A 25520-nucleotide genomic window follows, 5' to 3' on the forward strand; every position below is an offset into this window, starting at 1 on the left:
CTCAATACATATGGACTACTGTCCCTCCATCCTTATTAAAAATAGATAAGCTTGTTGGCTAGGAAGATGGCTCAATGATTAGGAACATTGACTGCTCTCCCAGATGACCTAGCTTCAATTCCCAGAACCCACATGGTAGTTCACAATCATCTATAACTCTAGTCCTAAGGAATCCAGTATCCTCTTCTGGCTTCCGAAGGCACTGGGCACATGTGTGAAACATAAACATACATGCAGGCAAAATGCCTATATGCATTATTTTTATTATTTACAATAAAAATAGCTTTATAGAACAATAATAACATTAAATGTTTATAATAAAAATGTTTTCTAAATTGTATTGTTACAATTTGTATCTCTGTGAAACTTCTATTAGTATCTTCTGAACAACATGAATACATTTTTTTTCATATCCTGTATAAAATAAATTCCACTGTTTGGAGGGATCCTTGTACTCCAAATTGATTATTGAGGTGTTTAAATGTTACTTTTTAAAATACTAAGGCTCATCTTTGTGTTTATATAGATATTCCTGATCAAGTTATAAGAGTTTTCAAAGCAGATCAACAAAGTTGCTACATTATCATCAGTAAAGATACCACAGCTAAAGAAGTGGTCTGCCAAGCCATTCAGGAATTTGGTTTGACTGGTACATCTGAGACATACTCTCTCTGTGAAGTTTCTGTTACTCCTGAGGGTGTCATAAAGCAGAGAAGACTTCCGGACCAGTTCTCCAAATTAGCTGATAGAATTCAACTCAATGGAAGGTGAATGAGCTTATTCTTGAATACACAAAGTGCTATTTGTAGATTCCCTATAAAAATTCATGCTTTAGGTAGAAACACCATGCTGCTTTGCTACTTAGTTCTAAGATTAAAAACTTCTCTTCTTGTCAAGTTTTCGTCTCCCTAGTTATATAAATAGGATCTTGGAGGGGTCCTTAGTCTCCCATAAAGAGGAGAGAGGACAAACCTAAATAATCTATGTCCATCTGTAAATAGTGTAGGACCTGTCTCAGGTGTGAAGTACCATAGAGATTCTGTCTAAAGAGAAGAAGACATGAAGGTATTTTGTACAAGGACAGATCTATACTACTTGCTGAGATGCAAGTTATAGTTAGCATAGGAAAAACCACTAAGAACTTCTACCTGTAGATCTACTTTTACTTGTCTCACTTGGAAGTTTCAGACAGGAATGGAGGAGAAAATGGATCCAGTAGCAACTACGGAATAGGGATGAAAACAAGTCGTTAATCCATGTGCTTTTTCATGCCAGTCAGAAGTCATATTCTCCATCAACAAATATTTATGTAATATTACCCATATGCCAGATATTATATTAATTTTTCATTGCTGTCACAACATACCAGACAAGAACAACTTCATGGAGAAATGATATATTTTGTTTGCAGTCCATCATAGCAGGGAGTATATAGCAGAGCAGAAGTAGATCCCATCATGGCAGCCAGGAATAACATTCAGAAATATGACCCCATGGCCCAGTGACCTGTTGTCTCCAGCTCCACCTACTTGTAAGGTGTGTGCCACCTGAGCCCATTTGAGATATTTCACATTCAAGTCATAACCTTCCACCCTGGTCCCTAAAGACTCATGCAGTCTCAAAATGCAGAACACATTTAATCCCATCTTCTAAGAGTCTTCAAAAATCTTAAATACTCCAGCTTGTTTCACACAGCTTATTCTGCCCAAGTCCAAAGTCTCTTCTAAGATTCAGGACAAACTCTTAGCTGTGAATCTTGAAGAATTTAAAAAACAAACAGAAAAAAAGATGAAAGTGGCACCAGGTAAACATTTCTATTCCAAGTAGGAGTAATACGAGAAAAAAACAAGACAGAAATCCATCTAGGCAAACATTAATCCTATAGATCCATGCCTGCGTCCAGGATACTGTTGACTTTGGAAGACTCACCTTTGTGACCTTCTGAACTATTTCCCCTTTTTTTTTTTTGGCTTGTCAAACATTCCACATTGATAGCCTCTCCAGCATCTTGGAGTCTCCATTGAACCTTCATCTTAACCTTTTGCCTTACTTAACAACCTGCCCAATGGCTGATTCTTGACTCTTTCACACATTGCCTGGTTTTCCAGCCTTTCTTTGAAAAATCTTGGTGGAAGCTTCCATGACTACTCTTTTAATGTACATGCATGCAAAAGCATTATCACATAGACAGTACCACACAGTCTGCTGCCAGACTAAGCAGTAAGTAGCAAGCCCCTTTGGATTCTAGCTGCAGTGGTTTATAAATAACTAGATGGTTTAACATGATATAGTTAATCCTAGGAAACGCTTTATTTAGTGGCACTGTGCTAAGAAGGTGTCCCAGTAGCTCATTCTTTTCAAAAAGAAGTTTTTCACTTACATATTCTGTATTTATTTTTGAAGTACTGGCAAGGGAACCTTGAGCCTTTAACGTGATAAGACCTGCTCCTGAGCTATATCCAAAGTCCCTCTCTTTTTAATTTACTATTTTTGAGACAGGATCTCATCAAATTGTCTAAGTACACCTTGATAAAATCTTATTGTTTCATACTCCCAAGTAACTGTATTTAGAGGACATGGTGTTGGGGACCCTTTAATCCCAGCACTCAGGAGACTGAAGCAGTTAGATTTTTGTAAGTTTGAGTCCAGCCTGGTCTACATAGAGACCTGTGCTACTGGGTCCAACCAGAATCTTTTTTAAAATACATTTACAAGTTTACCCTCTTTTAACTGCAGCAGGAAAAGTCTGGCCAAGTCCTGATAAGCCCTTAAGACAGTTCCCTTTCATCTTGATGCAGAGTTCTTTGCTTGCTTTTAATCAGTAGTTCTCAGCCTGTAGGTTGCAACCTTTGGGGATTGAAAGATTCTTTCACAGGGTTCACATGTCAGATATCCTGTGTATCAGATATTTAAATTATAATTCATAGCAGTAGCAACATAGCAACAAAAATAATTTTATGGTTTGGGGGGGTCACCACAACAAGGGAACTATATTAAAGTGTCACAGCATTGGGATGGTTGAGAACCACCTCTTTAAATGATACTCATCTTTTTTAAAAGCATGCCCTCCTTAGGCCCAACATCACATAGACTGGTTAAAGTTAAAGATTCTACTCTTGCTTTTTGCTCCCAATTCTTACTGTAAAAGCAGCTAGTAATGGCATTGTCCCACAACCTGAGTATCTTATCAAGATTGAAATATCCTCTGCCTAAATTATTTTTAAACTTTGCCTCTAACAGTCTTAGAACATGAACAAAATGTTCTTTGCCAGAGTGTATCACAGGTGACCTCTAATCCAGTAGTCCATCTTAATGTACTCAGGCATAACCCTAACTGTCCACATTTGTGTTGGTATTCTCTCCTCAGAGTTCCAACTAAAATAGGCCACTGAGCTGTACTTAGGACATTCTAGGACTTGTATGTCCCACATTTCCAAGGTCTTGCAGTTTCCTCCCACCAGCCAGTTCTAAAAGCTTAATAACTATTTGATAAAGTTTAGTTATAGCAGTGACCCCACTTGTCCAGCACCCTATTTTCTGTGTTAGTTTCCCATCACTGCCCCAAAGAACCGACATGAACAACACATGATGGTTCACGCATGAGTGGTTTCTAAAAATGACTGACTTCAAGGTAATTTTCATCATTATTTATAATTTTTGCAATAATAGATGTCAAATGGCAGGAAGTAGAACTTCTCAAGATGTCTTTTATTTTCCCATTTCATCTGTAAGTGAATAGTCTAATATTTTTGCTAAAAAGCTAACCATAAAATTGTACTTTGGGAAACAAAAAGTATGTCAAGAAAATGTTCTTAGTCATGAAATCTATTTATGACCACATTTATAATTTCCTTCTCATTTAGGTATTACCTAAAAAATAACATGGAAACAGAAACATTATGTTCTGATGAAGATGCCCAGGAACTACTTAAGGAAAGCCAACTGTCCATGCTGCAGCTCAGCACCATTGAGGTTGCCACCCAGCTGTCAATGAGGGACTTTGATTTGTTTCGTAATATTGAGCCTACTGAATACATTGATGATCTTTTTAAATTAGATTCCAAGACAGGAAATACTCACTTGAAACAATTTGAGGACATTGTAAACCAAGAGACATTCTGGGTTGCCTCAGAGATTTTAAGTGAATCCAATCAGCTCAAAAGAATGAAGATTATTAAACATTTTATTAAAATTGCCCTCCATTGTCGAGAATGCAAGAATTTCAATTCCATGTTTGCAATAATAAGGTAAGTTTGTACAATTATCTGTATAATGATTTTTTCTCATATAAGGCATTATCTGTTTAGGTATCTCATGTCTATAAACAGAAAAGTTTTGGGAAGGGGGTGCATATGTGTATATTTGGGTGTATTCTTTTAGCATTGGTCTTTTCAATGTAGATAATGTCAGAAGCTGATGTTGCTTGTCTTCCCATCACGCTCCATCTACATACTGTAGTCAACTCTCACTTGAACTCAGAATTTGCCAGTTCAGCTAGTCTGGAAAGCCACCTTTCCCCAAGGATCTTCTGTCTCTGCTGCTCAGCTGTACCCCCAGCCTGTATATTTTAGTATCAAACATGATCATAATTAGAATAGTAAATTATTTTAATAGTTCACAGTAATAAATTACCCTTCTAGTCTGATATATATATATATATATGTACACATACATGTATACATATATGTATATAATCATGGTCTGTTTTATCATTTATCTTTGATGGTCTTATGGCTTATTTGTGAATTATAATGCCAGTACTATTCTGGGTTCATAAAATTTGGAAGCCTTATCCTTTATCCTCCTTAGGCAGGTATTCTTTAACTATTATTTTGCTACACGTAAATTCCTTTTTTCTCCTTCTATTCCTGTGCTAGCTATTTGCAGAAGCTCATGTGAGAGAAAAGCAGGGGCACAGTTCTTAGCAAGTATGATTTATCTTTACAGGCACTGATTTGCTATTACTTCCCCTGATTCTGATGTTGAAGAGATCAACCCTGCCTGATGTCACCACACAGACCTTTATGTTCTTGTTCCAAATCTTTCCCTTCCATCTTTGGAGCACTACTGTTCCAGCCATCCCTCTTTAGCTACAAATGTCATTGGGGGGGGGGTACTTTTACTTACTCCTGGCTAATTTTTGGCAATCAGTCTAGTTTAGGACTTGGATCTCTCTGAGTTTCAATAGAGGTGGACTTACATTTCTGTTTTACTCTTCTTACAGTAGTGGGGATGTGATTTCTTAGAAACAATGAGTAACAAACATTTAGCTCCTACCTCACATAGTGGTATAGGTAAAGATCATATACCTGAGAAACAAAGGACTAAGCTGTAGGAATGTTGAGATGTGTTAGATACACGCTGTTTATCATAGCTTACCTTTGGTGTGCAGCATGAAAGTAAAGGAATGGGGGAAGTCTGCCTGATGGACATGAATTATATTTTCAGGTTAAGGGATATCTGAACTTGTTTAAAGTCCTGGAAAGGAGATAGTGGGTATCTACAGACTTAGGGGACAAGATTGGAACCATGGATGGAAACTTTTGAATCAGGACTCTACCTCGGTCAGTTATTATTCATGTCATTCTCAGCATCATTTAAGCCATTTTCAAATCTGTGTGAAGCAACACTGTGATGCTCGAGTTCCTTTTAAGTTAACTTTTATGTGATTGTTAGGTTTCTCTCTTAAATGCCAAGTATAAAGCAACTGATATGCTACTAGAATTCCTCTGAAAGAGATTCGTGTTTTACAGCTTAAAGGAGTCCCTTTTGTTTATTTTTTCATAGTTCTTCTCTCTTTCAAAATATTAAAATGGGTCCTGCCTTTTTCTGTTTTTTCACTGTAGGTCTTGGTTGTGTAGTTTATTGACCTAAGCCTAACCTTTCCTCTAAATCCATTCTTAATGTTTTTATTCTCATCTTTGACAGTGGCTTGAACCTGGCACCTGTAGCACGACTCAGAGGCACTTGGGAAAAGTTACCAAGCAAATATGAGAAACATCTCCAAGATCTACAAGACCTTTTTGATCCATCTAGAAACATGGCAAAATACAGAAATATTCTTAGTAGTCAAAGCATGCAGCCTCCAATTATTCCACTCTTCCCTGTTGTCAAGAAAGATATGACATTTCTTCATGAAGGTATTTGAAAGTCATTGGAAAATTAGCATGCTTAGCTTTCACTGCAGCATTGTAGTCTGTTATCTATTTCATTGTAATGATTCCATGCTACTAAATCTTCATACAGTTAATGTAGCAAGTTGATGACACCCAAAGCCATATTGTTAACTGGGACAAATTGAAGTGTTCACAGTAAGAGTTCAAGTATAAACTTGACACTAAGATTAAACCATTTACTGACACTCAGTAACCTGTGATATGTTTGTTTAACCCAAGTGCCTGATCTTCCTTTCTCCATCTCCTAAGCACTAGGATTTCAGGCATGTGCCAGCCACACCCAGCCTTGTGTTTGTTTAATGTTTAGTAATGTATTTTTTCTCCAATTTTTTCAATCACACATAAATAAAACTGTTCAAAACAAATGAACAACTGGTAAATTTTATGGGCAGAAATTAAGAATTGCCAGTATCCTGGCAGCTTGCTCCTGCATAATCCCAACCACTCTCCTCTTCCCCTCCCCAGAGGTGACTACTATCCTGTGCAACATTTAGTTTCAACTGATCTTGTACTTTAGACAAGCAGATTTGCAAAATGTTTCTTTTCTTGCAGTAGGATTTGATTTCTTGTTTGTTTTGGTCAACATTGAATTGGGGAGATTCTGCAGTGTTTTCTAAAAACTGTTTAGCATTCCATTGTCTTGGTGCTGTATTGTGACTAGCTCTTCTGTTTGATAGGCATTGGGTAGTTCCTCTTGTTGACCTGTGAAAAATGCTGTTGTTGTCCATTCTCTGTTCATGCTCTTCAAGCAGGTCTATTCTTAATGGCTATGCAGTATAGTCAGAATAGAATCTATAGGTCAACCCTAAAAAGGAAAAAAAATGTAGTGATGGTATAGTGGAAAGTGAAGTTGCTTTCTAGCACTAGGGATGTTCTCACACTCCTTTGCATTACCATTGTCTATTAAATTCAGTCTCTTTGTTTCTACACCTTATAGTAAGTAAGTACTTGACTCTTGCCGTGGTTATAATTTACATTTCTGTGATTATGAATGAAGCTGAACATCTATGTTGCAATAACTTCCTTGTCGGTTACCAGTTTGAAACCCTCATCTTTCATTAACCCTTTTTGCTTAATATTCCTACAAAAGTTCTCTTCTACATCCTGACCCTTTTAAGGTTATTTTTTGATGAGTAGAAGTTCTTTTTGACCTTATACCAATACAATTCATTTACAGTCTACCTGCATTAACTTTTCTGTGGTAACAGTATTTTTAACCTTGTGCTGTTTTGCTATTCTTTTAGCATTTCACTAAAGGATATAGCATGTAAATTTGTTTGCCAGTATTCATTAATGTTATATTTTAGGCTATGTGAAGAACTTGGACTACTTAAGTTTCCTTTACTTAGCCCCCAGTTTTTTTTGTTGTTGTTTGGGTTTTTTATTTTGGGGTTTTTTTTTGTTTTGTTTTTTGTTTTTGTTTTTTTTGGGGGGGGTTGAGACAGGGTTTCTTGTATTTGTCTTGGAGCCTGTCCCGGAATTCGTTCAGTAGACCAGGCTGGCCTCAAACTCACAGAGATCCACCTGTTTCTGCCTCCCGAGTGCTGGGATTAAAGGTGTGTGCCACCACCGCCCAGCCAGCCCCCAGTTTTTATTCTGCGTTGTGCAGTCAATCCTGCATGCTTTTCTGCTTGTTGCTGAAATCTGTGTTTAATCTCATCTGTGTCTATTAGTACTTCCTGCTGTTTATTCCATCCTACATTTCTAAGTGTCGGGGTGTCTGGTGTACTTTGTAGTTTTGAAGACCTTGTTGTTTAGTTGTTTAGTTTGATTTTGTGTAGCCCACAAGACACCATAATTCCCTTAAAGTGATGGAGAACTCAACTTGTGTTCATCTGAAAGGCCAAGACATCAATTTTAGAAATGTAGTTTGGATTGGCAGCTACTTTCCTTCAGCATTTTAAAGTAGCATCTATTGTCTTCTGACTCCCATTGTCACTATTGAGACATCAGCCTTAGTCTTACTGCTCTTCCCACTATCCTCAGCCCCTGCTGATAGCTACAGCTAGGACCTTTGTCTTCTCTTTAGCTCATGTTTTTCTGTTTTGCTAGGCTTTACTGAGTAGTTTTGTTTCATTGTAATTCTGATTTACATTTACAGGTCATATTGAAATAGTTTGATATTTTCATGTTTTTAGAACGTTCTATTCTATATAGTTAGGTCTTCAAGTTTTTTATTTGCCCTTTGCTGACATCATTTTGGGGACTCTGGTTTTACTTTTGTCTGACTTGACCCCTAACCCTCTGTAACCTTATATCTTCCTACAATTTATCGTGTTGTCTTGCTGCATGCAGGGCATCGTCATTCCTGTTTGTCAGTCCTTCTCTTTGGCTGTGTCTCATCAGTTAAGCCGGTTGCTGAATTCTTAATCTAGTTCATTGTTCTTCAGTTTTACTAGGGTTTTTTTGGTTGTTGTTCTTTCTTATTCTCTAGTAAAGTTAGCAATGTTGGTTTTATATCTTTGAACATTTTAAAACTGCTCTGTGGTGACTCTGTGGTCTGGATCCTCTGTGGGTCTCTTTCTAGCATCTTCCTTTGCATCTTGTCATGTCCATTTTTCTCATGATCTGCCTTGATTTTTTGGTTTTTATGAAATAATGAAAAAAGTTACAAAAATAATCTAAAATACATGACTGATATTTTATTCCAAAAAAATTTTAACCCTTGCTCATTTAAGACTGTTAGTAATCCAAATGATTTTAATTCATTTTCAAATTTTAGGCTTTATTCCAATCTGCATTTGGTTCTTCCTTAGCCCTAGAATAAAGTCAGTCCCAAAGCAGAGCATTGGATATAAGTTGTTTTTATTCTTCTTTCCTCAGAACACAAAAGGACCCTACTCATGTTTCAGTCTTGTCCCCCATCTGCCTTTGCTAATTGTCCTCAACAGGGAGGGTATCAAAATTGTCCAGTCTCCTACCTCAGAGTTTCTTCATCATCATCATCACATTGCTTTATATAACAGGAGCTTTTCACAGGCTTCTGACTGACTCTGAAAACAATGACCTGACTTGAGTGTAATTTTGGTGTTGTTTTGCTTCCAGCTGGTGTTGAGGCCCTGAGCTATTTATGTAACAATGTACAGATGCCACTTACATTAAAAAGAGATGGGACTCTGAACCCATATAGTTCTCAAACTTGCTTCAGAGCATTCCATGTTAGAAAACTGTATTGCACTAACAGTAATAGGTGTGATTAAATACTACTGTGGTCTGGTAGACTGACCTTTGAACACTGAGTTTTTTACCTCATGGTTTGGACTAGGTAAGCCAATAAATAGGTTCCATCTGGTCTCTTACCTAATCTCCAAGAAAAGATGACAATTTTCAAAGTTGTAAATTAAAAAAAAAAAGACTAACAGACATGCTAGTCTGTTTCATACTAATGATTAAAGTTGCAGTGATAAATTCAGATTCTGAAAGAGGAAACGTGAATTAACAGGCCAGAAAGTACCCCTATGAGGTAGCTACCTTAGTGTAACTTAATTTTTGCCATTTGAGAAAGAAATCTGGTATTATTTAATCCCCCACCATTTACTCCTTTGGGACTATCTGCTACTTCTTATATATTGTTTTGAAATTTTTTAAGAATCATAAATAGAAAAAATGCAGTCTGGGTTAATTATTAGTAAGTAAGTAGGCCCCCAGTGCCCTTGTCACCTAGCTGCCTAAGTTTTCAGATGCTGTGCCTTATTCCAAAAGAGCAAACATGTACCAGAACAGCATTGTGTGCTGTGTAATCTGTGTGTATGCCTGTGAGATAATGAACTGGTTTTAGCAGCTGTGGACAGTCAGTTACTTTCTGTATTCAGACTCATTATTCCCAGGGAAAACACAACCTTCCTCAGAAGCTCATTCCCTGGGATCAGGGTTGAACTGCCTATGAATTTATTAAGTCTTTAAAAAAAAATGGCACTTTGATAGAGCTTATTTGTACTCAGGAACAATAACTGGGTTTCTGCTACTTGGAGATATAATTGTAATTATGAAAATTATTTATATTTAATAGGAAATGACTCCAAAGTAGACGGCTTAGTAAACTTCGAGAAATTAAGAATGATTGCCAAGGAAATCCGTCATATTGTTCGAATGACTTCTGCTAACATGGACCCTGCCATGATGTTCCGACAAAGGTATTACATAGGAATCATGTTACAGTAGCATCTAGGGTGGTAAGGTAAAAGTGTCTAGCTTTTATTGCACACTGTGATAAATGCTGCACACACGTCAGTCTCCAGTAATCATATATTATAGTAATCCTAACAAGTAAGCAATATTCAACTTTCCCTTCCATCTGAAGAAATTGAAGCTCAAGCAGTTTTGTTTTATTTGATATTTATACTTGTTTTGCCAGCATGTGCATGCAATGCTTGCAGAGTCCAGAAGAGGGTGTTAGCTTCTCTGGGACTAGAGTTACAGATGGTTTTGAGCCACCATGTGGGTGCTAGGAATTGAACCCAGGTCCTCTGCAAGAGCAGTCAGTGCTCTTAACTGCTGACATCTCTTTAGCCCCTCAAGCAGTTTTATATAACTTGCTAAGACTTAAGCCTATTTCCCATTTATTTTTCTGAATGTACAAGTAGTTCTGTATGGCTGTTACATAAGGCACCAACAAGCATATATTAGAAAAAGAATGTTAATCTCCCAGAAATGATCTGAGTACAAATTGTTTTATGTTTTCTAACATAAATAGCAAATAATTATTCTGCTTCTCTTTTAAAGTCCTAGCTCATGTAGCTGGTACTTAAGTTTTCTAAAACATTTCTTTTCCAAAAGTTAGAGTTACAATGTAACTGTTTGCTTGCATGTGAACTCCTCCCAAAAAGTGTCCATTTAGCCTTGCTTCATCTTGATAAATAATGAGAGTTTTGTTTTTGTTTTGATTTCATCTGAAAATACTTTTGAACTCCTTTTGTAGCTAAGGGTGGTCTAGAACTCATCTTGCCTCTACCTTTGAACTGCTAGTATTACAGATGTATACCACCACACTCAAAATGAGAATGCTGTTTTGGTGTGTGGGTGTGTGTGTGTGTGTGTGTGTGTGTGTGTGTGTGTGTGTATACTATAAAGGCTATTACATATTTATGTATAGAGTTAAGTATGTTGTTAAGCTGGTCCCAGTAATTTTTATAATCTTCAGCATGTAATTAGGCATCACAGTTTAAATTTTTTTATCCTATTTTCCTTTTGGACCACTCCATATAGTGCATTAAAATAAAATGAATTTTAAGTACACACAATTCCTGTGATTTTAAAATACATATATTCTGATAAAAAAATAAAAGATACTTGATACTTTGGATTAAGTGTGTGTTATATTGAGTTTTGGTTGGGAGTGGTATTGTTTTTGTTTGTTTCAGTCATATCATTGTGGAGCAGTCATTGTTTTTCTAAGTAGATGATCTCATGTTTGCTCTAGCTAGAGATTCTCATAGTAGGGGGAAGGAGTACAAAATCTCCTCTTCCCGTCTCTTTTCTTTCTCCTGGTAATGTAATGAGATGTCACTTCTCCAAAATGTGAAAGCAAAGACCAGTAAGAACCAGGGACCAAAGCACAGCTAGAGGAGGCTTGTTGTCTGTTTTCGTTTTTGTTGAATGTTCTGGTACAGTGGACCTTCCACTGTCTCTTGTCTTGATATGAACCTCCATTTACTCATACATGTTTCCATTCTAGTACCTGAAGATAAAATAAATTTGTTTCCCTGCCAACTAAGTTGATAGTGTACTAAGGTTCCTGGTGTGCTTGAGAATTAACAAAGGGCAGAGAGAGCTCACTCGATAAAGTGCTGCAATGAAAGCTTGAGGACTGGGGTTCAATATCCAGCAGCATGTAAAAATGACAAGTGTAGTGGCTGTGCTTATAATCCAGCACTGGGGAGAGGAGAGAGGCACAGGTGGATTCCTGGACCTTATTGGCCAGCCAGTGTAGCATAATTAACTAGTTGCCGGCCAATAAGGAGGATCCTGTCTAAAAAAAAAAAAAATACAGGTTTATGACCCTTAGAAACAGCTTCAGAGGCTTTCCACTGCCTTACACATGTAAGCATATGTGCATACACTCACATGCACGCAAACACACAATTTTAAAAAATGATTGGATTATATTAATAAGCGTAGCTGTTTGCTTGCGAATAGCCTGGGTTGAGTAGAAAGTGTATGAGAAAATATATTTTAGAGTGAGCTGAATTATTTCAGTTTAGTTTTGTCAGCCAATAATTAAGTGTAATAATTGGGATCTCGTTGTGTTCCCAAACTGGCCTGAAATCCCCCCCAAGTCACAGAAGAATAGGTGCACACCACAACCGCTGGTTTAATGTCTTCTTATTTTCGTTTTTACATTGTATTTGCTGGCCAAGTGTTCTTGTAAAATATTTTGTCAGAAATTTTTCCACCAAAAAATGGATGTATATATCTCTACGTTCCTTGTAATTTCATTGTCATTTCAATGAGTGGCTCCAAAACTGTGTGGAAGCTCTGTTCTGAGACTGGGCATTCTAACTCCTGGTAGAATGCACAAGATCACTCCCTACATTTTGAAAAACAGAATGGAAAATATGCAATGAACAGATTATTTACCCTAAGCTTCTTAATAACATCAGTTTTTGGATAGATTAGGTACTAAAATACACATTTTAAAGTACACACTAAAGAGGGGTTTGGCCTTCAGGATTCATTGTGTCTTTCCCATTCATTCATTAAAGCCATTTTTAACTGTTAAGCTATAATTTTTTCCTGGTAAATTTCCTGTTCTATTCTGTCTGCATAAGTTCTCTGACTCTGAACTGTTGTCTTTTTTCTGTGCTTTCCTATTCAAACACATGCTTCAATGTTTGTGGCTCTTGCTTACAGGAAGAAGAGGTGGCGGAGTCTGGGGTAAGTGGGGGAAATGAACAACTGGAATGAAGGTTATGCAACTCTTAACATGTGCTGCATCCTTTTCATTAATGCACGCAAATCAGTTAGCATGCATCTATTAACTCCGTCAGCCTACATTCTGGCAAATGCCTTTTGCTAACAAGGTGAAAGTAGTGATGGAACTAGCATTTTGTTCGTTGTGTTTTAGTTTTGTTTTTCCAATATTGGCATTTTATAATCCCTTTTTAGATCTAAATTTAATAGATTGATGAGGTTTAGATGATGATAGTGGATATTTATTGTATACTTCCCCTGTGCTCTACTCTGCTGTAAGCTCTCTAAATGAATAACATTTTAAAAGCCTCCTATTGCCCTGTGAACAGGTCTGTCATTCCTGGGGTACAGATGGGGAAGGTAACTTGCCCAGTCTTACAACCCATTAATGGTGTGTTCAGACCTAAATGGTCTGCTTCAAAAGACAACTCTTTATCTAATTTCAATGCCATATCTTATGACAGTAAACATATGTTAATGTTCAAAAAAATCTGTTTATAAGGGTTGCATTTTTCATTAGTTTTGCAGAGTCATCTTTATTCAACATGTGTTGTAAAAGTGAATACATTATTAACCCTTCATCAGATTCACTGTCTGAAACTTGAAGCATAGATTAAAATTTACATTAATAAATTTCTACCTCTATATAAAAAGATCCCTTTGTTTCCCTAAAGTTTCTCAGCTGCCCAGCCTTTTGTGATTTAAAATAGGTTCTGGTCTCTTAATTCTGCATTGCTAGCCATCTAGATACAAACAGTTAAAGATCTTTTACATCATTTCCCAAGACTTTTCATTTTAAATGAGTAAAACATGAGTACTATAGGTGTTATAGAACATACATAGAATTTTGATATTTAAAACTAATGAGCTGTGAGGTTTAGATATTTAACATTACATGTAAGAATTTTTGAGCCATGTCTTTGAGTCTTATTTGTGGTCTTGTTTGTCATTTGGTGAACTCTACTTTCCTCCTCTGGTGTGTTTCTTGTGTGTTTCCTTCTACGTCATACATTTGTGTCTTGGTCTTCCCTGGTCCTTCTTACTGAAAACAGAAACTGATAGCCTGGCATTGCTACTAAAGCAGGACATGTTACAACCTAATAACTGAGCTACAGTAATGTTCAGCTGTGGGGTTTGGGTTGTATATTGTTTGGTGCTTAAGGACAGCAGTTGTTTTCATTTCACATCAGTATTTGCTGCTTTGGAAGTAGTTCAGTAGAAACTGTGTCTTCTGTCTTTCTCATGAATTATAACTTTGTATTCTACGTTTGTTTACAAGCTGGCTTTTTTATTTTGGATAACAACTAAGATAAAATGATTAAACACTAGCATCAAAATTTGCTCATAAATGCTAAGGCTTTATTTCACTGTGAGTTTGATCCCTGGAACCCACATGAAGGTAGCAAAGAACCAGTTCCACACAGGTGTCCTGTGACATATGCAGATGCACTGTAGCATACACATGCACATTCACATAATAATAGTAGTCACCACATTATAAGATGTTATCTTGTATATCAAGAAAGGCCAGTGCAGTACATTGTTAGTCTGTGCTTATTGAAATGCTTCTCATTTGTCTGGACTTTTATATTTTCCTCATATACACCCTTGGGTATACATAAAAGGAAAAATACAAGGAAAGTGAATTGGTTTAGATGTTTCTAAAACTTCATATTCGGAATTTCAATCTTCCAGATCACTTTTAGAATCACCAGTGCCCACCCTTTGCCCCTGATCACATTCAGTATGTACAGTACCACCCCGTGTGCTATCGGTATCTTGGTCATCCATCACTTGAGGATAAACAAACCATAAAAGAGGGCAGGATTAACCCTGTGGATGCATGGGCTGGCTCAGCACACACAGCCTGCCTCCCGTTGACATTGTTGGAGATTTACTAAAATTTTTCTGGTTTCACTTTCTTTCATCAAATGCATCTTAACGGTTAAGGGATAATTCATTGGTTAACTAGGTTTTTCTTCCAAACCATTTTGCAAATTTTGTAATTTTTTTCTATGTGTCACTCACAATCATGTCATCATTTCTGCCTGACCAGCAACAACTAAAAGCTGCCATCAGTATATCAGGCAATGGTAGCACACACCTTTAATCCCAGTACATGCGAGGCAGGGGCAGGCTGTCCTGAGTTCAAGGACAGCCAGGACTACACAGAAACCCTGCCTCAAAAAACAAAAATAAAAACCAAAAGCTGCCATCAAGTGTAAGGCATAATTGTATCAATTTTCTTCCTCTTTTTTTAAGAATTTTTTTTAATTTCAGTAACATACAAAATAATAGGTGTCTTTTTTACGTTTTCAAGCATGTGTTCTTGCCTCCCTTCTCCTCCTCCCTTGGGAACTCTACTTCAAAGGTCTTAAAATGTGACAGAAAAAAGAATACCATTAACACTTTCTCAGTTCTGTCTTACATAATTTACAATTAAGATTCCGTGTCTGTTTTAAGTCAGGTATGTGAATATTAAAGAACAAGTCTGTTTATGGTCTGCATCTTAGAGCATTTTATGTAAATATGATGCTAATATGAAAATAGAGATACTCCTACTTTCCAATTAAAGATCATTTGAGCAATGCAAGTGTGGAATCCTGAGTGATACCTGGGGCCCACATAAAGGTAGGAGGAGAGAACCACTCCTCAGACCTTCACACACTTGCTGTGGCTTGTACCCACCTCTGCCCGCACACAGTAACAAACAAACAAACATCCCTCTACAAGCATTTAATTTACTAGCCTGTTGGAGAGGACCAGCTGCTTTGCAGTTGCTACTTTCCATTGGTTCTGGATGTGCATTGTATAAGCAGGTTTGACAAAAATGATAAGAGTTGGATAAAGCTGTAGTTTATTTGAATACATCCAATTTACAGTTCCATAATGTTCAGAAGTATTGCAACAGTAGAATCCCAGCTCCTACTTCTAGAAGGCAAACAATGTCGCACCACATATTTGCAGAAACAGTAGCAATTTTTTTATTGCCTTTCTGATCTCTGACTATGCTGGATTGAAATGTTATTTTCAGATATCATCTTGGTTGTTCTCTTTAATTTCTTATCAAAATATGGTTACTGATAAAATTGGTCACCGTGCTTGAAGTGGCCCTACTGTTACAGAATGGTGCTTTAACAGCATTGGAAGCAGCACAGATAACAAAACTGCTCTGTGCCCTTGCTGAAGGAATAATGACAAATTTATCCTGACCTAGACTCTTGCCTCATCTTAGAGTGAATGGTTTAAATGGACCAGAGGAAAGCTTTTCATAGGCACACACAGATGTAATGGAATATGTTGCTCAGGGAGGAACTGGCATCTTACTCTTTTGAACTCCTCATTTTGCCAGATCTTGTTCTTAATTGAGAATATTGCCCTCTGTGCCAAATTACTTTGCATTGATGCTCTTCATCTTTTAACTCATTTATGTCAGCATGCAATAGTATTAACAGAAAAAAGTCTTTGAATCTTCATTTTTTCATGATAAATTCTCATCTTTACAGGCTTTCTTTCATTGCAGTTTCTGTCTCCTTACAGGTCACTGAGTCAAGGCAGCACAAATTCAAACATGCTGGATGTTCAGGGAGGTGCTCACAAGAAAAGAGCACGCCGAAGCTCCCTTCTGAATGCCAAGAAGCTATATGAAGATGCTCAAATGGCAAGGAAAGTGAAACAGTATCTTTCTAGTCTGGACATAGACACAGATGAGGAAAAGTTCCAGATGATATCACTGCAGTGGGAGCCTGCATATGGTACCTGTGAGTGGTTGCTTTTGTTTTGTTTTCTTTTCTTTTTTCACATTGGTGAGCACAGCAAAGAAATTTTGTTCTCCAGGATTAGTGCTGATTACATGTGCTCAAGCTGCATGGTCTGTTCATAAAATGCTGAGTCCCAGCTCTTACATAACTCTGGGGGGGGGGATGAATGGTTCTTCTTTTAAAAATAGTATTTTAAATGGGGGAAAGGGTACACAAGTCATTAGAGGGCTGGCTCGGCTATTAAGAGTTCTTGCTACTCTCTCAGGACCTGAGTTCAGTTCCCAGCACCTACATGGTGTCTCATAACTATCTATAACAGCAGTTAGGATAGAGGATCTGTTGCCCTTTTCTGAACTCCAGAGCCACATCAAATGCATGGTGCACAAACATACATGGAGGCAGAACACCTGTGCACACAAAATAGGAATGTCTTTTTTTGTTTTTTTTTAATTGGGACATTGTGGAAAATACTCTGTTTGAGAACATTGTTGCCCTAATCTCTAAATGAAAAGTGACATCTGTTCTAGGTATAAATCAGATACCAACTAGAAAGCTTAGGGTTTTGATTCAAACACTAGCAGCAATGCCTTATCAGTAAGATACAAGAGGAAGTAGATGCATCCTGACTCACTACTGGCACCTCACAGTCTACCTGCCCACTACTGCTCCGCTCAGTAAGTACTGTGTTCCCAAGCATCATCCTGACATTTAGTCCAGATTTCAGAACACATCTAGGTTAAGAAAATTATGAGTTACAGGAGCTGGGAGAAGGAGATTCCTATTAAATTGTAGGTTAAATGTTAAACTCATAAGAAGCACAACAGAATTACAAGTTTTCTGTTGACAGAAGGGAGTGATATTCTCCATGGGTTGACAAAAAAAAAAAGATAAATGTGTTAGTTTTTTATTGTAATATAATAGCATGCCAGTTGAATAGAAAAGAGAAAGTGAGCATAAAAACATACTAATTACACAATGAATTTAAAATACTGGGTAGAGTCATTCAGTACATCCTGTATTAGCAAGAGGTAAACATAGTGGTATGTTAATCCCACTGGACAAGAATAAGAACACTATCACAATTTTTGAGCCAAATTTGAAGCAAGCTTTATTAAATACTGATCAGGACAATGGACAATGGCCAAGTCCATACCCCAGATTCCCAGAAAATGACTGTGAATTATGTTAGTTGGGTGCTTAACAAAGGCAAAACTCACAAGATTATATACTGCCTGCCTTGTCCACTGGGGGTGGGGGGTAAGCATACATCCTGATGTACTTCCTGCCTACATTATTCCTTCGTAGGAGTGATAAGGACATCCTAAGCAATTGGGGCAACCAATCTTGTTTACAGAAGTGAAAACGCATAGCTTGTTATCATACATGAACAAAAGCCCTCAGCAGTCCAGAAAGTTAGCTGTCCCTAGGCAAATAGGATTTACTGGTTAGAGGCATTTTTGTTTTATAGATCTCTTAAACACAATAATTAAAAGTTAAAACATATCTTTAGCCCTCACAGGTGCACTCCAGTGATTAACAATACTTGGGAGGCTGGGTATTGGTGGCACATACCTTTAATCCCAGCTCTTGGGAGGCAGAGGCAGGCAGATCTCTGATCCACAGAGTGAGTTCCTGGACAAAATCCAAAGCGATACAAAGAAACCCTGTCAAATACAAACAGTACTTGGGAGACTGAGGCGGGAGAATAATGTGTTCAGGGCTACATAATTAGTACCTTTCTCAAAGGTAGGAAAATTAAGCTATTATCAAAACAATATATTCAAGCCAAGCAGTGGTGATGCACACCCTTAATCCCAACAATCAAGAGGCAGAGGTAGACAGATTTCTGTGAGTTCAAGGTTAGCCTGGTCTACAGAGCAAGTTCTAGAACTGCCATGGCTACACAGAAACCCTGTCTCAAAAAAAAAAAAAAAGCAATATATTGAATGCTTCCACTGAAGAAAATTAATGGAATATACTTGCACTGACACTAATGGATGGAGGCAGAGTTTAAAGTCTCACTTGTTACCATTGAGCACGTTTCTCTTAATTCTTACCTGTTTTCAAAAATGTGAAAATGCTAGCTATGGTGTCCCATGCCTTTAATACCATCACTCAACAAGCAGAGGTAGGCAGATTCTGAGTTCCAGGCCAGCTAGGAATGCACAGTAAGACTGTTAACCTGAAATTTTCTCTAGAACATATTTTATCTCTTCTGATTCTTTATCAAACCAATTAAATTTGATGAAAAATAATAAATACTAAAAATTGAAAGCCTTCCATATGACAACAACATCCTTACTAAGTACTCTGTAGACAGTATGCTTAGTGTGGTAGTACACACATTAGTCCCAGCTGAGAAGAATAAGGCAGTATAATAAATCACTTGAGCATTGAAGTTGGAGACAGTACTCCATCTCATTATTTTTGTTTTGATTTGGTTTTGAGACAATGTCTAATTATGTCACTCTAGCTATGCTGTGTCCTGGAACTCACTGTGTAGACCCAGTTGACCTGTAACTCACAGTGATCCACCTGCCTCTTCTGCCTCTTGGGTGCTGGGATTAAAGGTGTGCACTACCACCAAATGACTCCATCTCATACTATTTTTAGAAAATTGTAGAAGATGCCTGGCAGTGGTGGTGCATACCTTTAATCCCTGCACTCAGGAGGCAGAGGCAGGTGGATCTCTGAGTTCCAGGGCAGCCAGGGATACACAGAGAAACCCTGTTTTGTTTTTTGTTTATTTCCTTTAAAAAAAAAAAAAGAAAAAGAAAACAAAAACACAAATCCAGCACCATAGAGTCTGAAGCAGGAGGGTTACAAGCTCAAGCCCAGCCTGGGTTACATATCAAGATTTTGCCTCAAATTTTGAAAATTGCCATTTACTTCTAACAACTGTCTGTAATAGCTAATGTTGAATTCTTGTTGTAACGAGATAATGCACCTAAAAAGTGCTGATAATGGTGATGTTTCTCTAAACTGTAGCAGTTATGATGTCAGTGATATCAGAAATTAATTTATAGCCAGAAATAATGGTGTAATCAAAATCTTGGGTTCTGCAGTAGACATTTTACTAACAGGAAGTGATATTAAATAGATTAAAAATGCTTCCCCCCCCACCCCTTATGTGAAGCAGTATTTTAATTTATAGAAAAAAATGAAACAAAGGCCAAGAAATGTGCATATGTATTCTCAGTAACCAGAACTGTCAGGTGACAGTCATCCCCAGGAATGGTTCTTCTGTGTTGTCCTCCTAATTTAGGACTTGAACCTGTCTTTGTCTTTACTCCTGGCATATTTTCTAGGGAGTTACAATGGTGCCTTCCTGTAACCCCAGCGCTTAAGATACTGAGACAGGAGGGTCGTGAGTTTAAAAAAAAAAAACAGTATTAGACTGACTATGTCAGTAGTTCTCAACCTGTGGGTTGTGGCCCATTTCACAGTAGTCTCATATCAGATATTTATGTTATGATTCATAACAGTAGCAAAATTACAGCTATGAAGTAGCAACAAAATAATTTTATAGTTAGGGGTCACCACAACATGAGGAACTGTATTAAAGGGTTGCCTGCAGCATTAGGAAGGTTGAGAACCACTGGACTACATACTGAGTTTTTGGCCAGTCTGTACTATATAGTGAGACCTCTCAAAAAATAGTTTCAACAGAGGGGAAATGTATTCTGTATTTCTAACCAAAAGGTGATAATATTTTTAATTCAATTAGTTGATACGCATTTTCATATTATCACTATGAGTCCCTCTGTTTTAGTTTTCTAGATGTCCCCTGCCTCTTATTACCAGGTGAAATATTTTTCAGGTTCTCACAGTGAAGCATGAACACTACCTATTTACAACTGGGCTGCCATGGGTAAACATCTGTTTGTTGCTTTATCTTGGTGTTTGAGGCCTGTGCTTGAAACCAACCCAAATAACTAACCATAGGACTAAAGGGGCTGACTGAAGGAAAATTTCTTTCCTTTGGACTACAAAATTGATTTTACGCAATGAAAGCAGTTTGTTTTGTTGTTTTTTTCCTATTCTCTCTATCTAGTTAGGCCTCACTAGTGTTGTCATTGTGGAATTCACAGTGTTAGAAAAGGTTCTGTGAGTTTATGAGAAAGCAGATCAGAAAGATGCAAGAAGCAATTAATGTAAAGTGATTCAACCAAGGCAAAGGTTGACATGATTGAAACCTCAAGCATATGGGATTGAAGAGTGGGCAAGTACATGGTGGAGTCAGATTGATAGTGAGTCTCATGGCTTTCCGCACCTTGCTGGAGGCATTTGAGTCTTTCCTGAGAGCAGGGGGAGTTGTGAAGTCTGTGGGGCACAGAGAAGGAAGATAGTAGGTTAGATATCCATGTTATTTGTCACTCTGCTATCATTCTGGAGAAGGGCTGGAGGTGTGCTGTAATTGATCCAGTGAGAGGATTTCAATCCTGTGATAGGAGTGTGAACTTGGCCTCAGAAGTAGATAATGGATTCAAGAATTTAGAAAACAAACAGCTTGTTCTACAGCAACATCAGAGAGGTAATTTATACTTAAATTTCTTTTATGAAAATAGGTTTTTAATTTTATATAAAAATGGAATTTTTAAATAACTGTTCATCAATGATAATAGTCTTCCCTTTAAAAATTGCATTTACCTGACCTTTCTCTCTCTTCGTAGTGACAAAGAACTTAACTGAAAAAAAGTCAGCCAAGTCATCTGAAATGTCTCCTGTGCCTTTGAGGTCAGGTGGCCAAACATCAAAAGTCTACCTGCATCAGCCGCACAGAGTGAGCCAGGTGCTTCAGGTGCCAGCAGTTAATTTGCACCCCATCAGAAAGAGAGGACAAGCCAAAGACCATGTGCTGAGTGAGTGTTCACAGCCATAATCCATTTTACTCTTAGTTTCTAAAGCTTTTATGTCCTCTCCTGGTCCCACAGCCGCTTATAAAATAATCACTCAGAGGCTTAATAGTAACTACAATTGTTTGGCCAATGGCTGAGGCTTATTAAACTGGATAGCTCTTACATTTAAATTAACCCATTTCTATTAGTAGGGGGCTGGAGAAATGGTTCAATGGTTAAGAGCACTGGCTGCTCTTCCAGGCCTGGGTTTGATTCCCTGCACCCACATGTCAGCTCACAACCATCTGTAACAGGTTCCAGGGGATCCAGCATCCACTCCTGGCCTCCGTGGGCACTGCACAAATATGGTACACAGGTATACATTCAATCAAAACATGTATACACACAAAACTGTAAAGAGGATAGTTTTAATTAAAAATAAATGTAGGTGCTAAGAAATGGCTCAGCAGTTATGAGGATGTACTACTTTCATGAGAACCCATTATATTCCCAGTACCCACATCAGGTGACTCACAACTTCATGTAACTTGAGCTCCAAGGGATCAGATGCCTCTGCCCTCCTTGGGCATCTGTACTCTCTTGCACATACCCACACCAGACTCATAATTTTTTTTTAAGTGACAGGACTAGAGAGATGGCACAGTGGTTAAGAGCACTTGTTGCTGTTGCAGAGGGACCTGGATTTGGTTCCCAACACCCATATAATGGTTCACAACCATCTACTCACTACTCAAGTTCCAGGGGACCCAATGCCTCTTCTGACCTCTGTGGGTAGCAGGAACACACATGGTGCAGTTACGTACAGGCAGAAAAGTCATACATAAAATAAGAAAATAAAATTTTTTTTAACATAAAATATGTCAAATGTAATCTTCAACTGTTTGCACCATTGAGCCATATAGACATTATTAGAATTACTTTTGTTGTCCACTTTTACATGGAAAGCTAGGTTAGATTTGGTTCCTAGTATTATTAACATAGTCTGTGTATTATACATATTTCATACATAGTAGAAGTATGTTTTTGGTGGGGTTTTTTTTTTTTGGTTTTTTGGGGGGAGGTTTTGTTTTTTGTTTTTCAAGACAGGGTTTCACAGTGTAACAGCCTTGGATGTCCTGGAACTAGCTCTGTAGACCAGACTGGTCTCGAACTCACAAAGATTCGCCTGCTTCTGCCTCCCAAGTGCTTGATTAAAGGTATATACCGTCACCACCCAGCAAAAACTGTGATTTTTAATTTGATTTGATCTGAGATACGGAATTGAGTAAGAAATGACCAGGGTTTTATCTAGTGTTATTGAAGATACAAGCAGATTACTTCTTTATTATATGTGTACTAACTGGGTACATGTAAAAGAAAAAGCACGCGAAGCCTTTATTCAGCAAAGGCAGGGATAATGAAGGGCTTTAGAACAAGGTTTTTGGCAAGGGTTTCCTTGAGGCAGAGAAAATGGTTTGGTATCTGTTGTTACAGTTTGGCTTACTGCAAATTGCATGCATCTTAAGAGGCAATAACAACTGAAGGTCAGGGCTGTGGATTTGACTTGTTAGGAGAGTGCTTGACTAGTATACACAAAGCCCTGGGTGCTCAGCCCAACCCAGCAGCACACACTCAAGTAGTTGAAGCTCACATTTTACACTTACTGTGTAGACACAGTCTGTCTTTATTGCAAACTTTATGTATTTGCTTAGTCTTCATAATGACACTATAAGATGGTAATTCAGCCTCATTCTACACAGAATCTTAGTAATTACACAGTGCCAGTTGATCCTAGGATTGAAGGTTCATTGTTAACCTAGGCTACAAGTTTGAGGCCAGCCTGACCTATATATGTTGCTCTGTTAAGAGAATGACAGAAAGAGGCAAGGAAAAGGGGATGGAGGGAGAAAGAAGATGGGGAGAAGAAGGGAGGTTGAGCTATAGTTGAACAAAAGAAGGTTGTTGGGAAGAGGAAATAGAACAAGTTCACAAGCAAATGAGCCTGCTTGGTGGGAGTGCCTTTTCGGAAGACTGCTGCTGCTATACCATCTCCTTGTCACAGTCATGCTTGCTCTGTGCTGAGAGTAGTCTGTAGCTCAGTGACTTCCTAGAAACTCTGAAAAAGTAACTGGGCTGGAACCATTTGTAGTGAGTCTCTGTCCTGCCAGTCAGCTTCCAAATCATGACATGGTAACTTATTATTAATTATGAAAGCCTGGCCGATAGCTTAAGCTCTTATAACTGAAATTAACCCATTTCTATTATATGCTGCCACATGGCTCATGGCTGTTAACTCTCCTTCTGCATGTCCTCCTGGTTCAACATCGCTTGGCATCTCCACCTTCTTCTTCCCATTGTCCTCTCTATCCTGAAAATCTGCCTAGCTGTTGGCCTTTCAGCTTTTTATTAACCCAGTCTGAGAGACACATTGTCACAGTGTACAAAAAGATTATTCCACAACAACCATTTCAGAATCTGACCTATGCCCAATGCCTAGCTGGTGGAGAGTAGAGCTTTCCAAGAATGTTTTTGGAAGCACCATCCAGTTTTCCTGTCTGTTGCTTACTTTCTTCTGCAGTATGAATTTAGTGCTCTTGAAAAGGGCTGACCTGGCAGCCCTGCAGCCTATTATGTGTACTCACAGCACCCCATACTGCCTCTGACATATTTAGCTTTCTCTTGAAGGGGCTACCTCAAGAGGGGAGGGCAGAGTTTGAACCTCAATCTTTTCTCTTAAGATGGCAACCAGGTATAATTGTGGGGGTTTGGGACACTATACTTGGACTGTGTAATTGATTTCCCTCTGCCATAAAGCTAACTGCCTATTATAATCCTTTCTATACTAGCCAACTGGGTTTGAACAAATAACCTAGCGAATGAGACCTGCATACCATCTCCCAGTCACTTAGTCCCTGAGTGAACTTACATATCTTGGTTGACTGTACCAGCCATTGTCTCAGGGCTTTAGTTACTAGTGATTTAGACAGTGACATACATTTTAATTATAAAATAATACTTATTTGCTTCTTCATTTATTTAATTTTAGGTGCAAGTTTCCCTCAGAAAGGTTTAGGACTAACTGAAGAAGTGAGTGGTAAGAAACACACAGAAGACACTGTTTCTGTGGCATCCTCCCTGCATTCTAGCCCTCCTGCATCTCCTCGAAGTTCCCCTCGCAAAGGTAAGATGGAACTTTTCTGACCAGCTCTTCTCAGACCAAACAGCACCACAGCACACTTGACTTTTCATTCTGTAAGCAAATGACATTTCACTCTTCAGGACTCTCTTTGCCAGCTGGGGTACAGTGATGTAACACCTGAGTTTGACACTCTTTCCCTTGCTATTTCTTTGTTGCTTGTTGATAAAGTTCAGAAAGACTCTCTGTCTTAAGGCCTGTGTATACAGTTTAAAGGAAATGGTATTTCTATTTGTGGTCAGTGATTAGTAAATTCAAGTGTCCCTTCCTTTCCCTGCTGTTGCCCCAGCTTGGCATACATAGCTCACTTGCTCCCCAGCCCTTTCTACCCTCAGGTAGCTGAGGTTTTACTAAGGAATGCTTCATGAAAATCAAATGAGACATAGAAGGAATGTGTATAGCAGGTATATTCTGTGTAGACAAGGCTGGTCTCAAACTCACAGAGTTTGCCTGACTCTGCCTCCTGAGTGCTAGGATTTTAAAGTGTGTACTGCCACACAAAATCCACTCTTACCAATGCAGTAAATTGGTCTTTTCACTGTTTTTTAACATGTGGCTAACAGTTGACGTGATGTTTATGAGTGTGGGCCTATCATAGTTGTATTGAGAACCTTTAGAAGCTTGAAGAATTCTCTTCAAA

General features: G+C 38.1%; 1 protein-coding gene across 18 annotated transcripts in view; it reads left to right on the forward strand.

Moving 5' to 3' along the window:
- Rapgef6 (Rap guanine nucleotide exchange factor 6) overlaps window positions 1-25520 on the forward strand; it is a 177889-nt gene that overhangs the window by 139117 nt on the left and 13252 nt on the right. For 14 of the 18 annotated variants that reach the window (XM_013111593.3, XM_013111579.3, XM_013111580.3 and 11 more), the window contains 8 exons: window positions 527-767; window positions 3864-4247; window positions 5929-6140; window positions 10186-10309; window positions 13026-13049; window positions 16626-16846; window positions 21520-21708; window positions 24731-24865. In XM_013111593.3, the coding sequence (XP_012967047.2) occupies window positions 527-767; window positions 3864-4247; window positions 5929-6140; window positions 10186-10309; window positions 13026-13049; window positions 16626-16846; window positions 21520-21708; window positions 24731-24865 (1530 nt within the window). The remainder of the gene's footprint in view (window positions 1-526; window positions 768-3863; window positions 4248-5928; window positions 6141-10185; window positions 10310-13025; window positions 13050-16625; window positions 16847-21519; window positions 21709-24730; window positions 24866-25520) is intronic. The other 4 variants (XM_013111594.3, XM_013111582.3, XM_005067760.4 and 1 more) reach the window with 1 other exon arrangement.

This window comes from Mesocricetus auratus, unplaced genomic scaffold (assembly GCF_017639785.1).
Source record: "Mesocricetus auratus isolate SY011 unplaced genomic scaffold, BCM_Maur_2.0 Super-Scaffold_100007, whole genome shotgun sequence".
Lineage (NCBI taxonomy): Eukaryota > Metazoa > Chordata > Mammalia > Rodentia > Cricetidae > Mesocricetus > Mesocricetus auratus.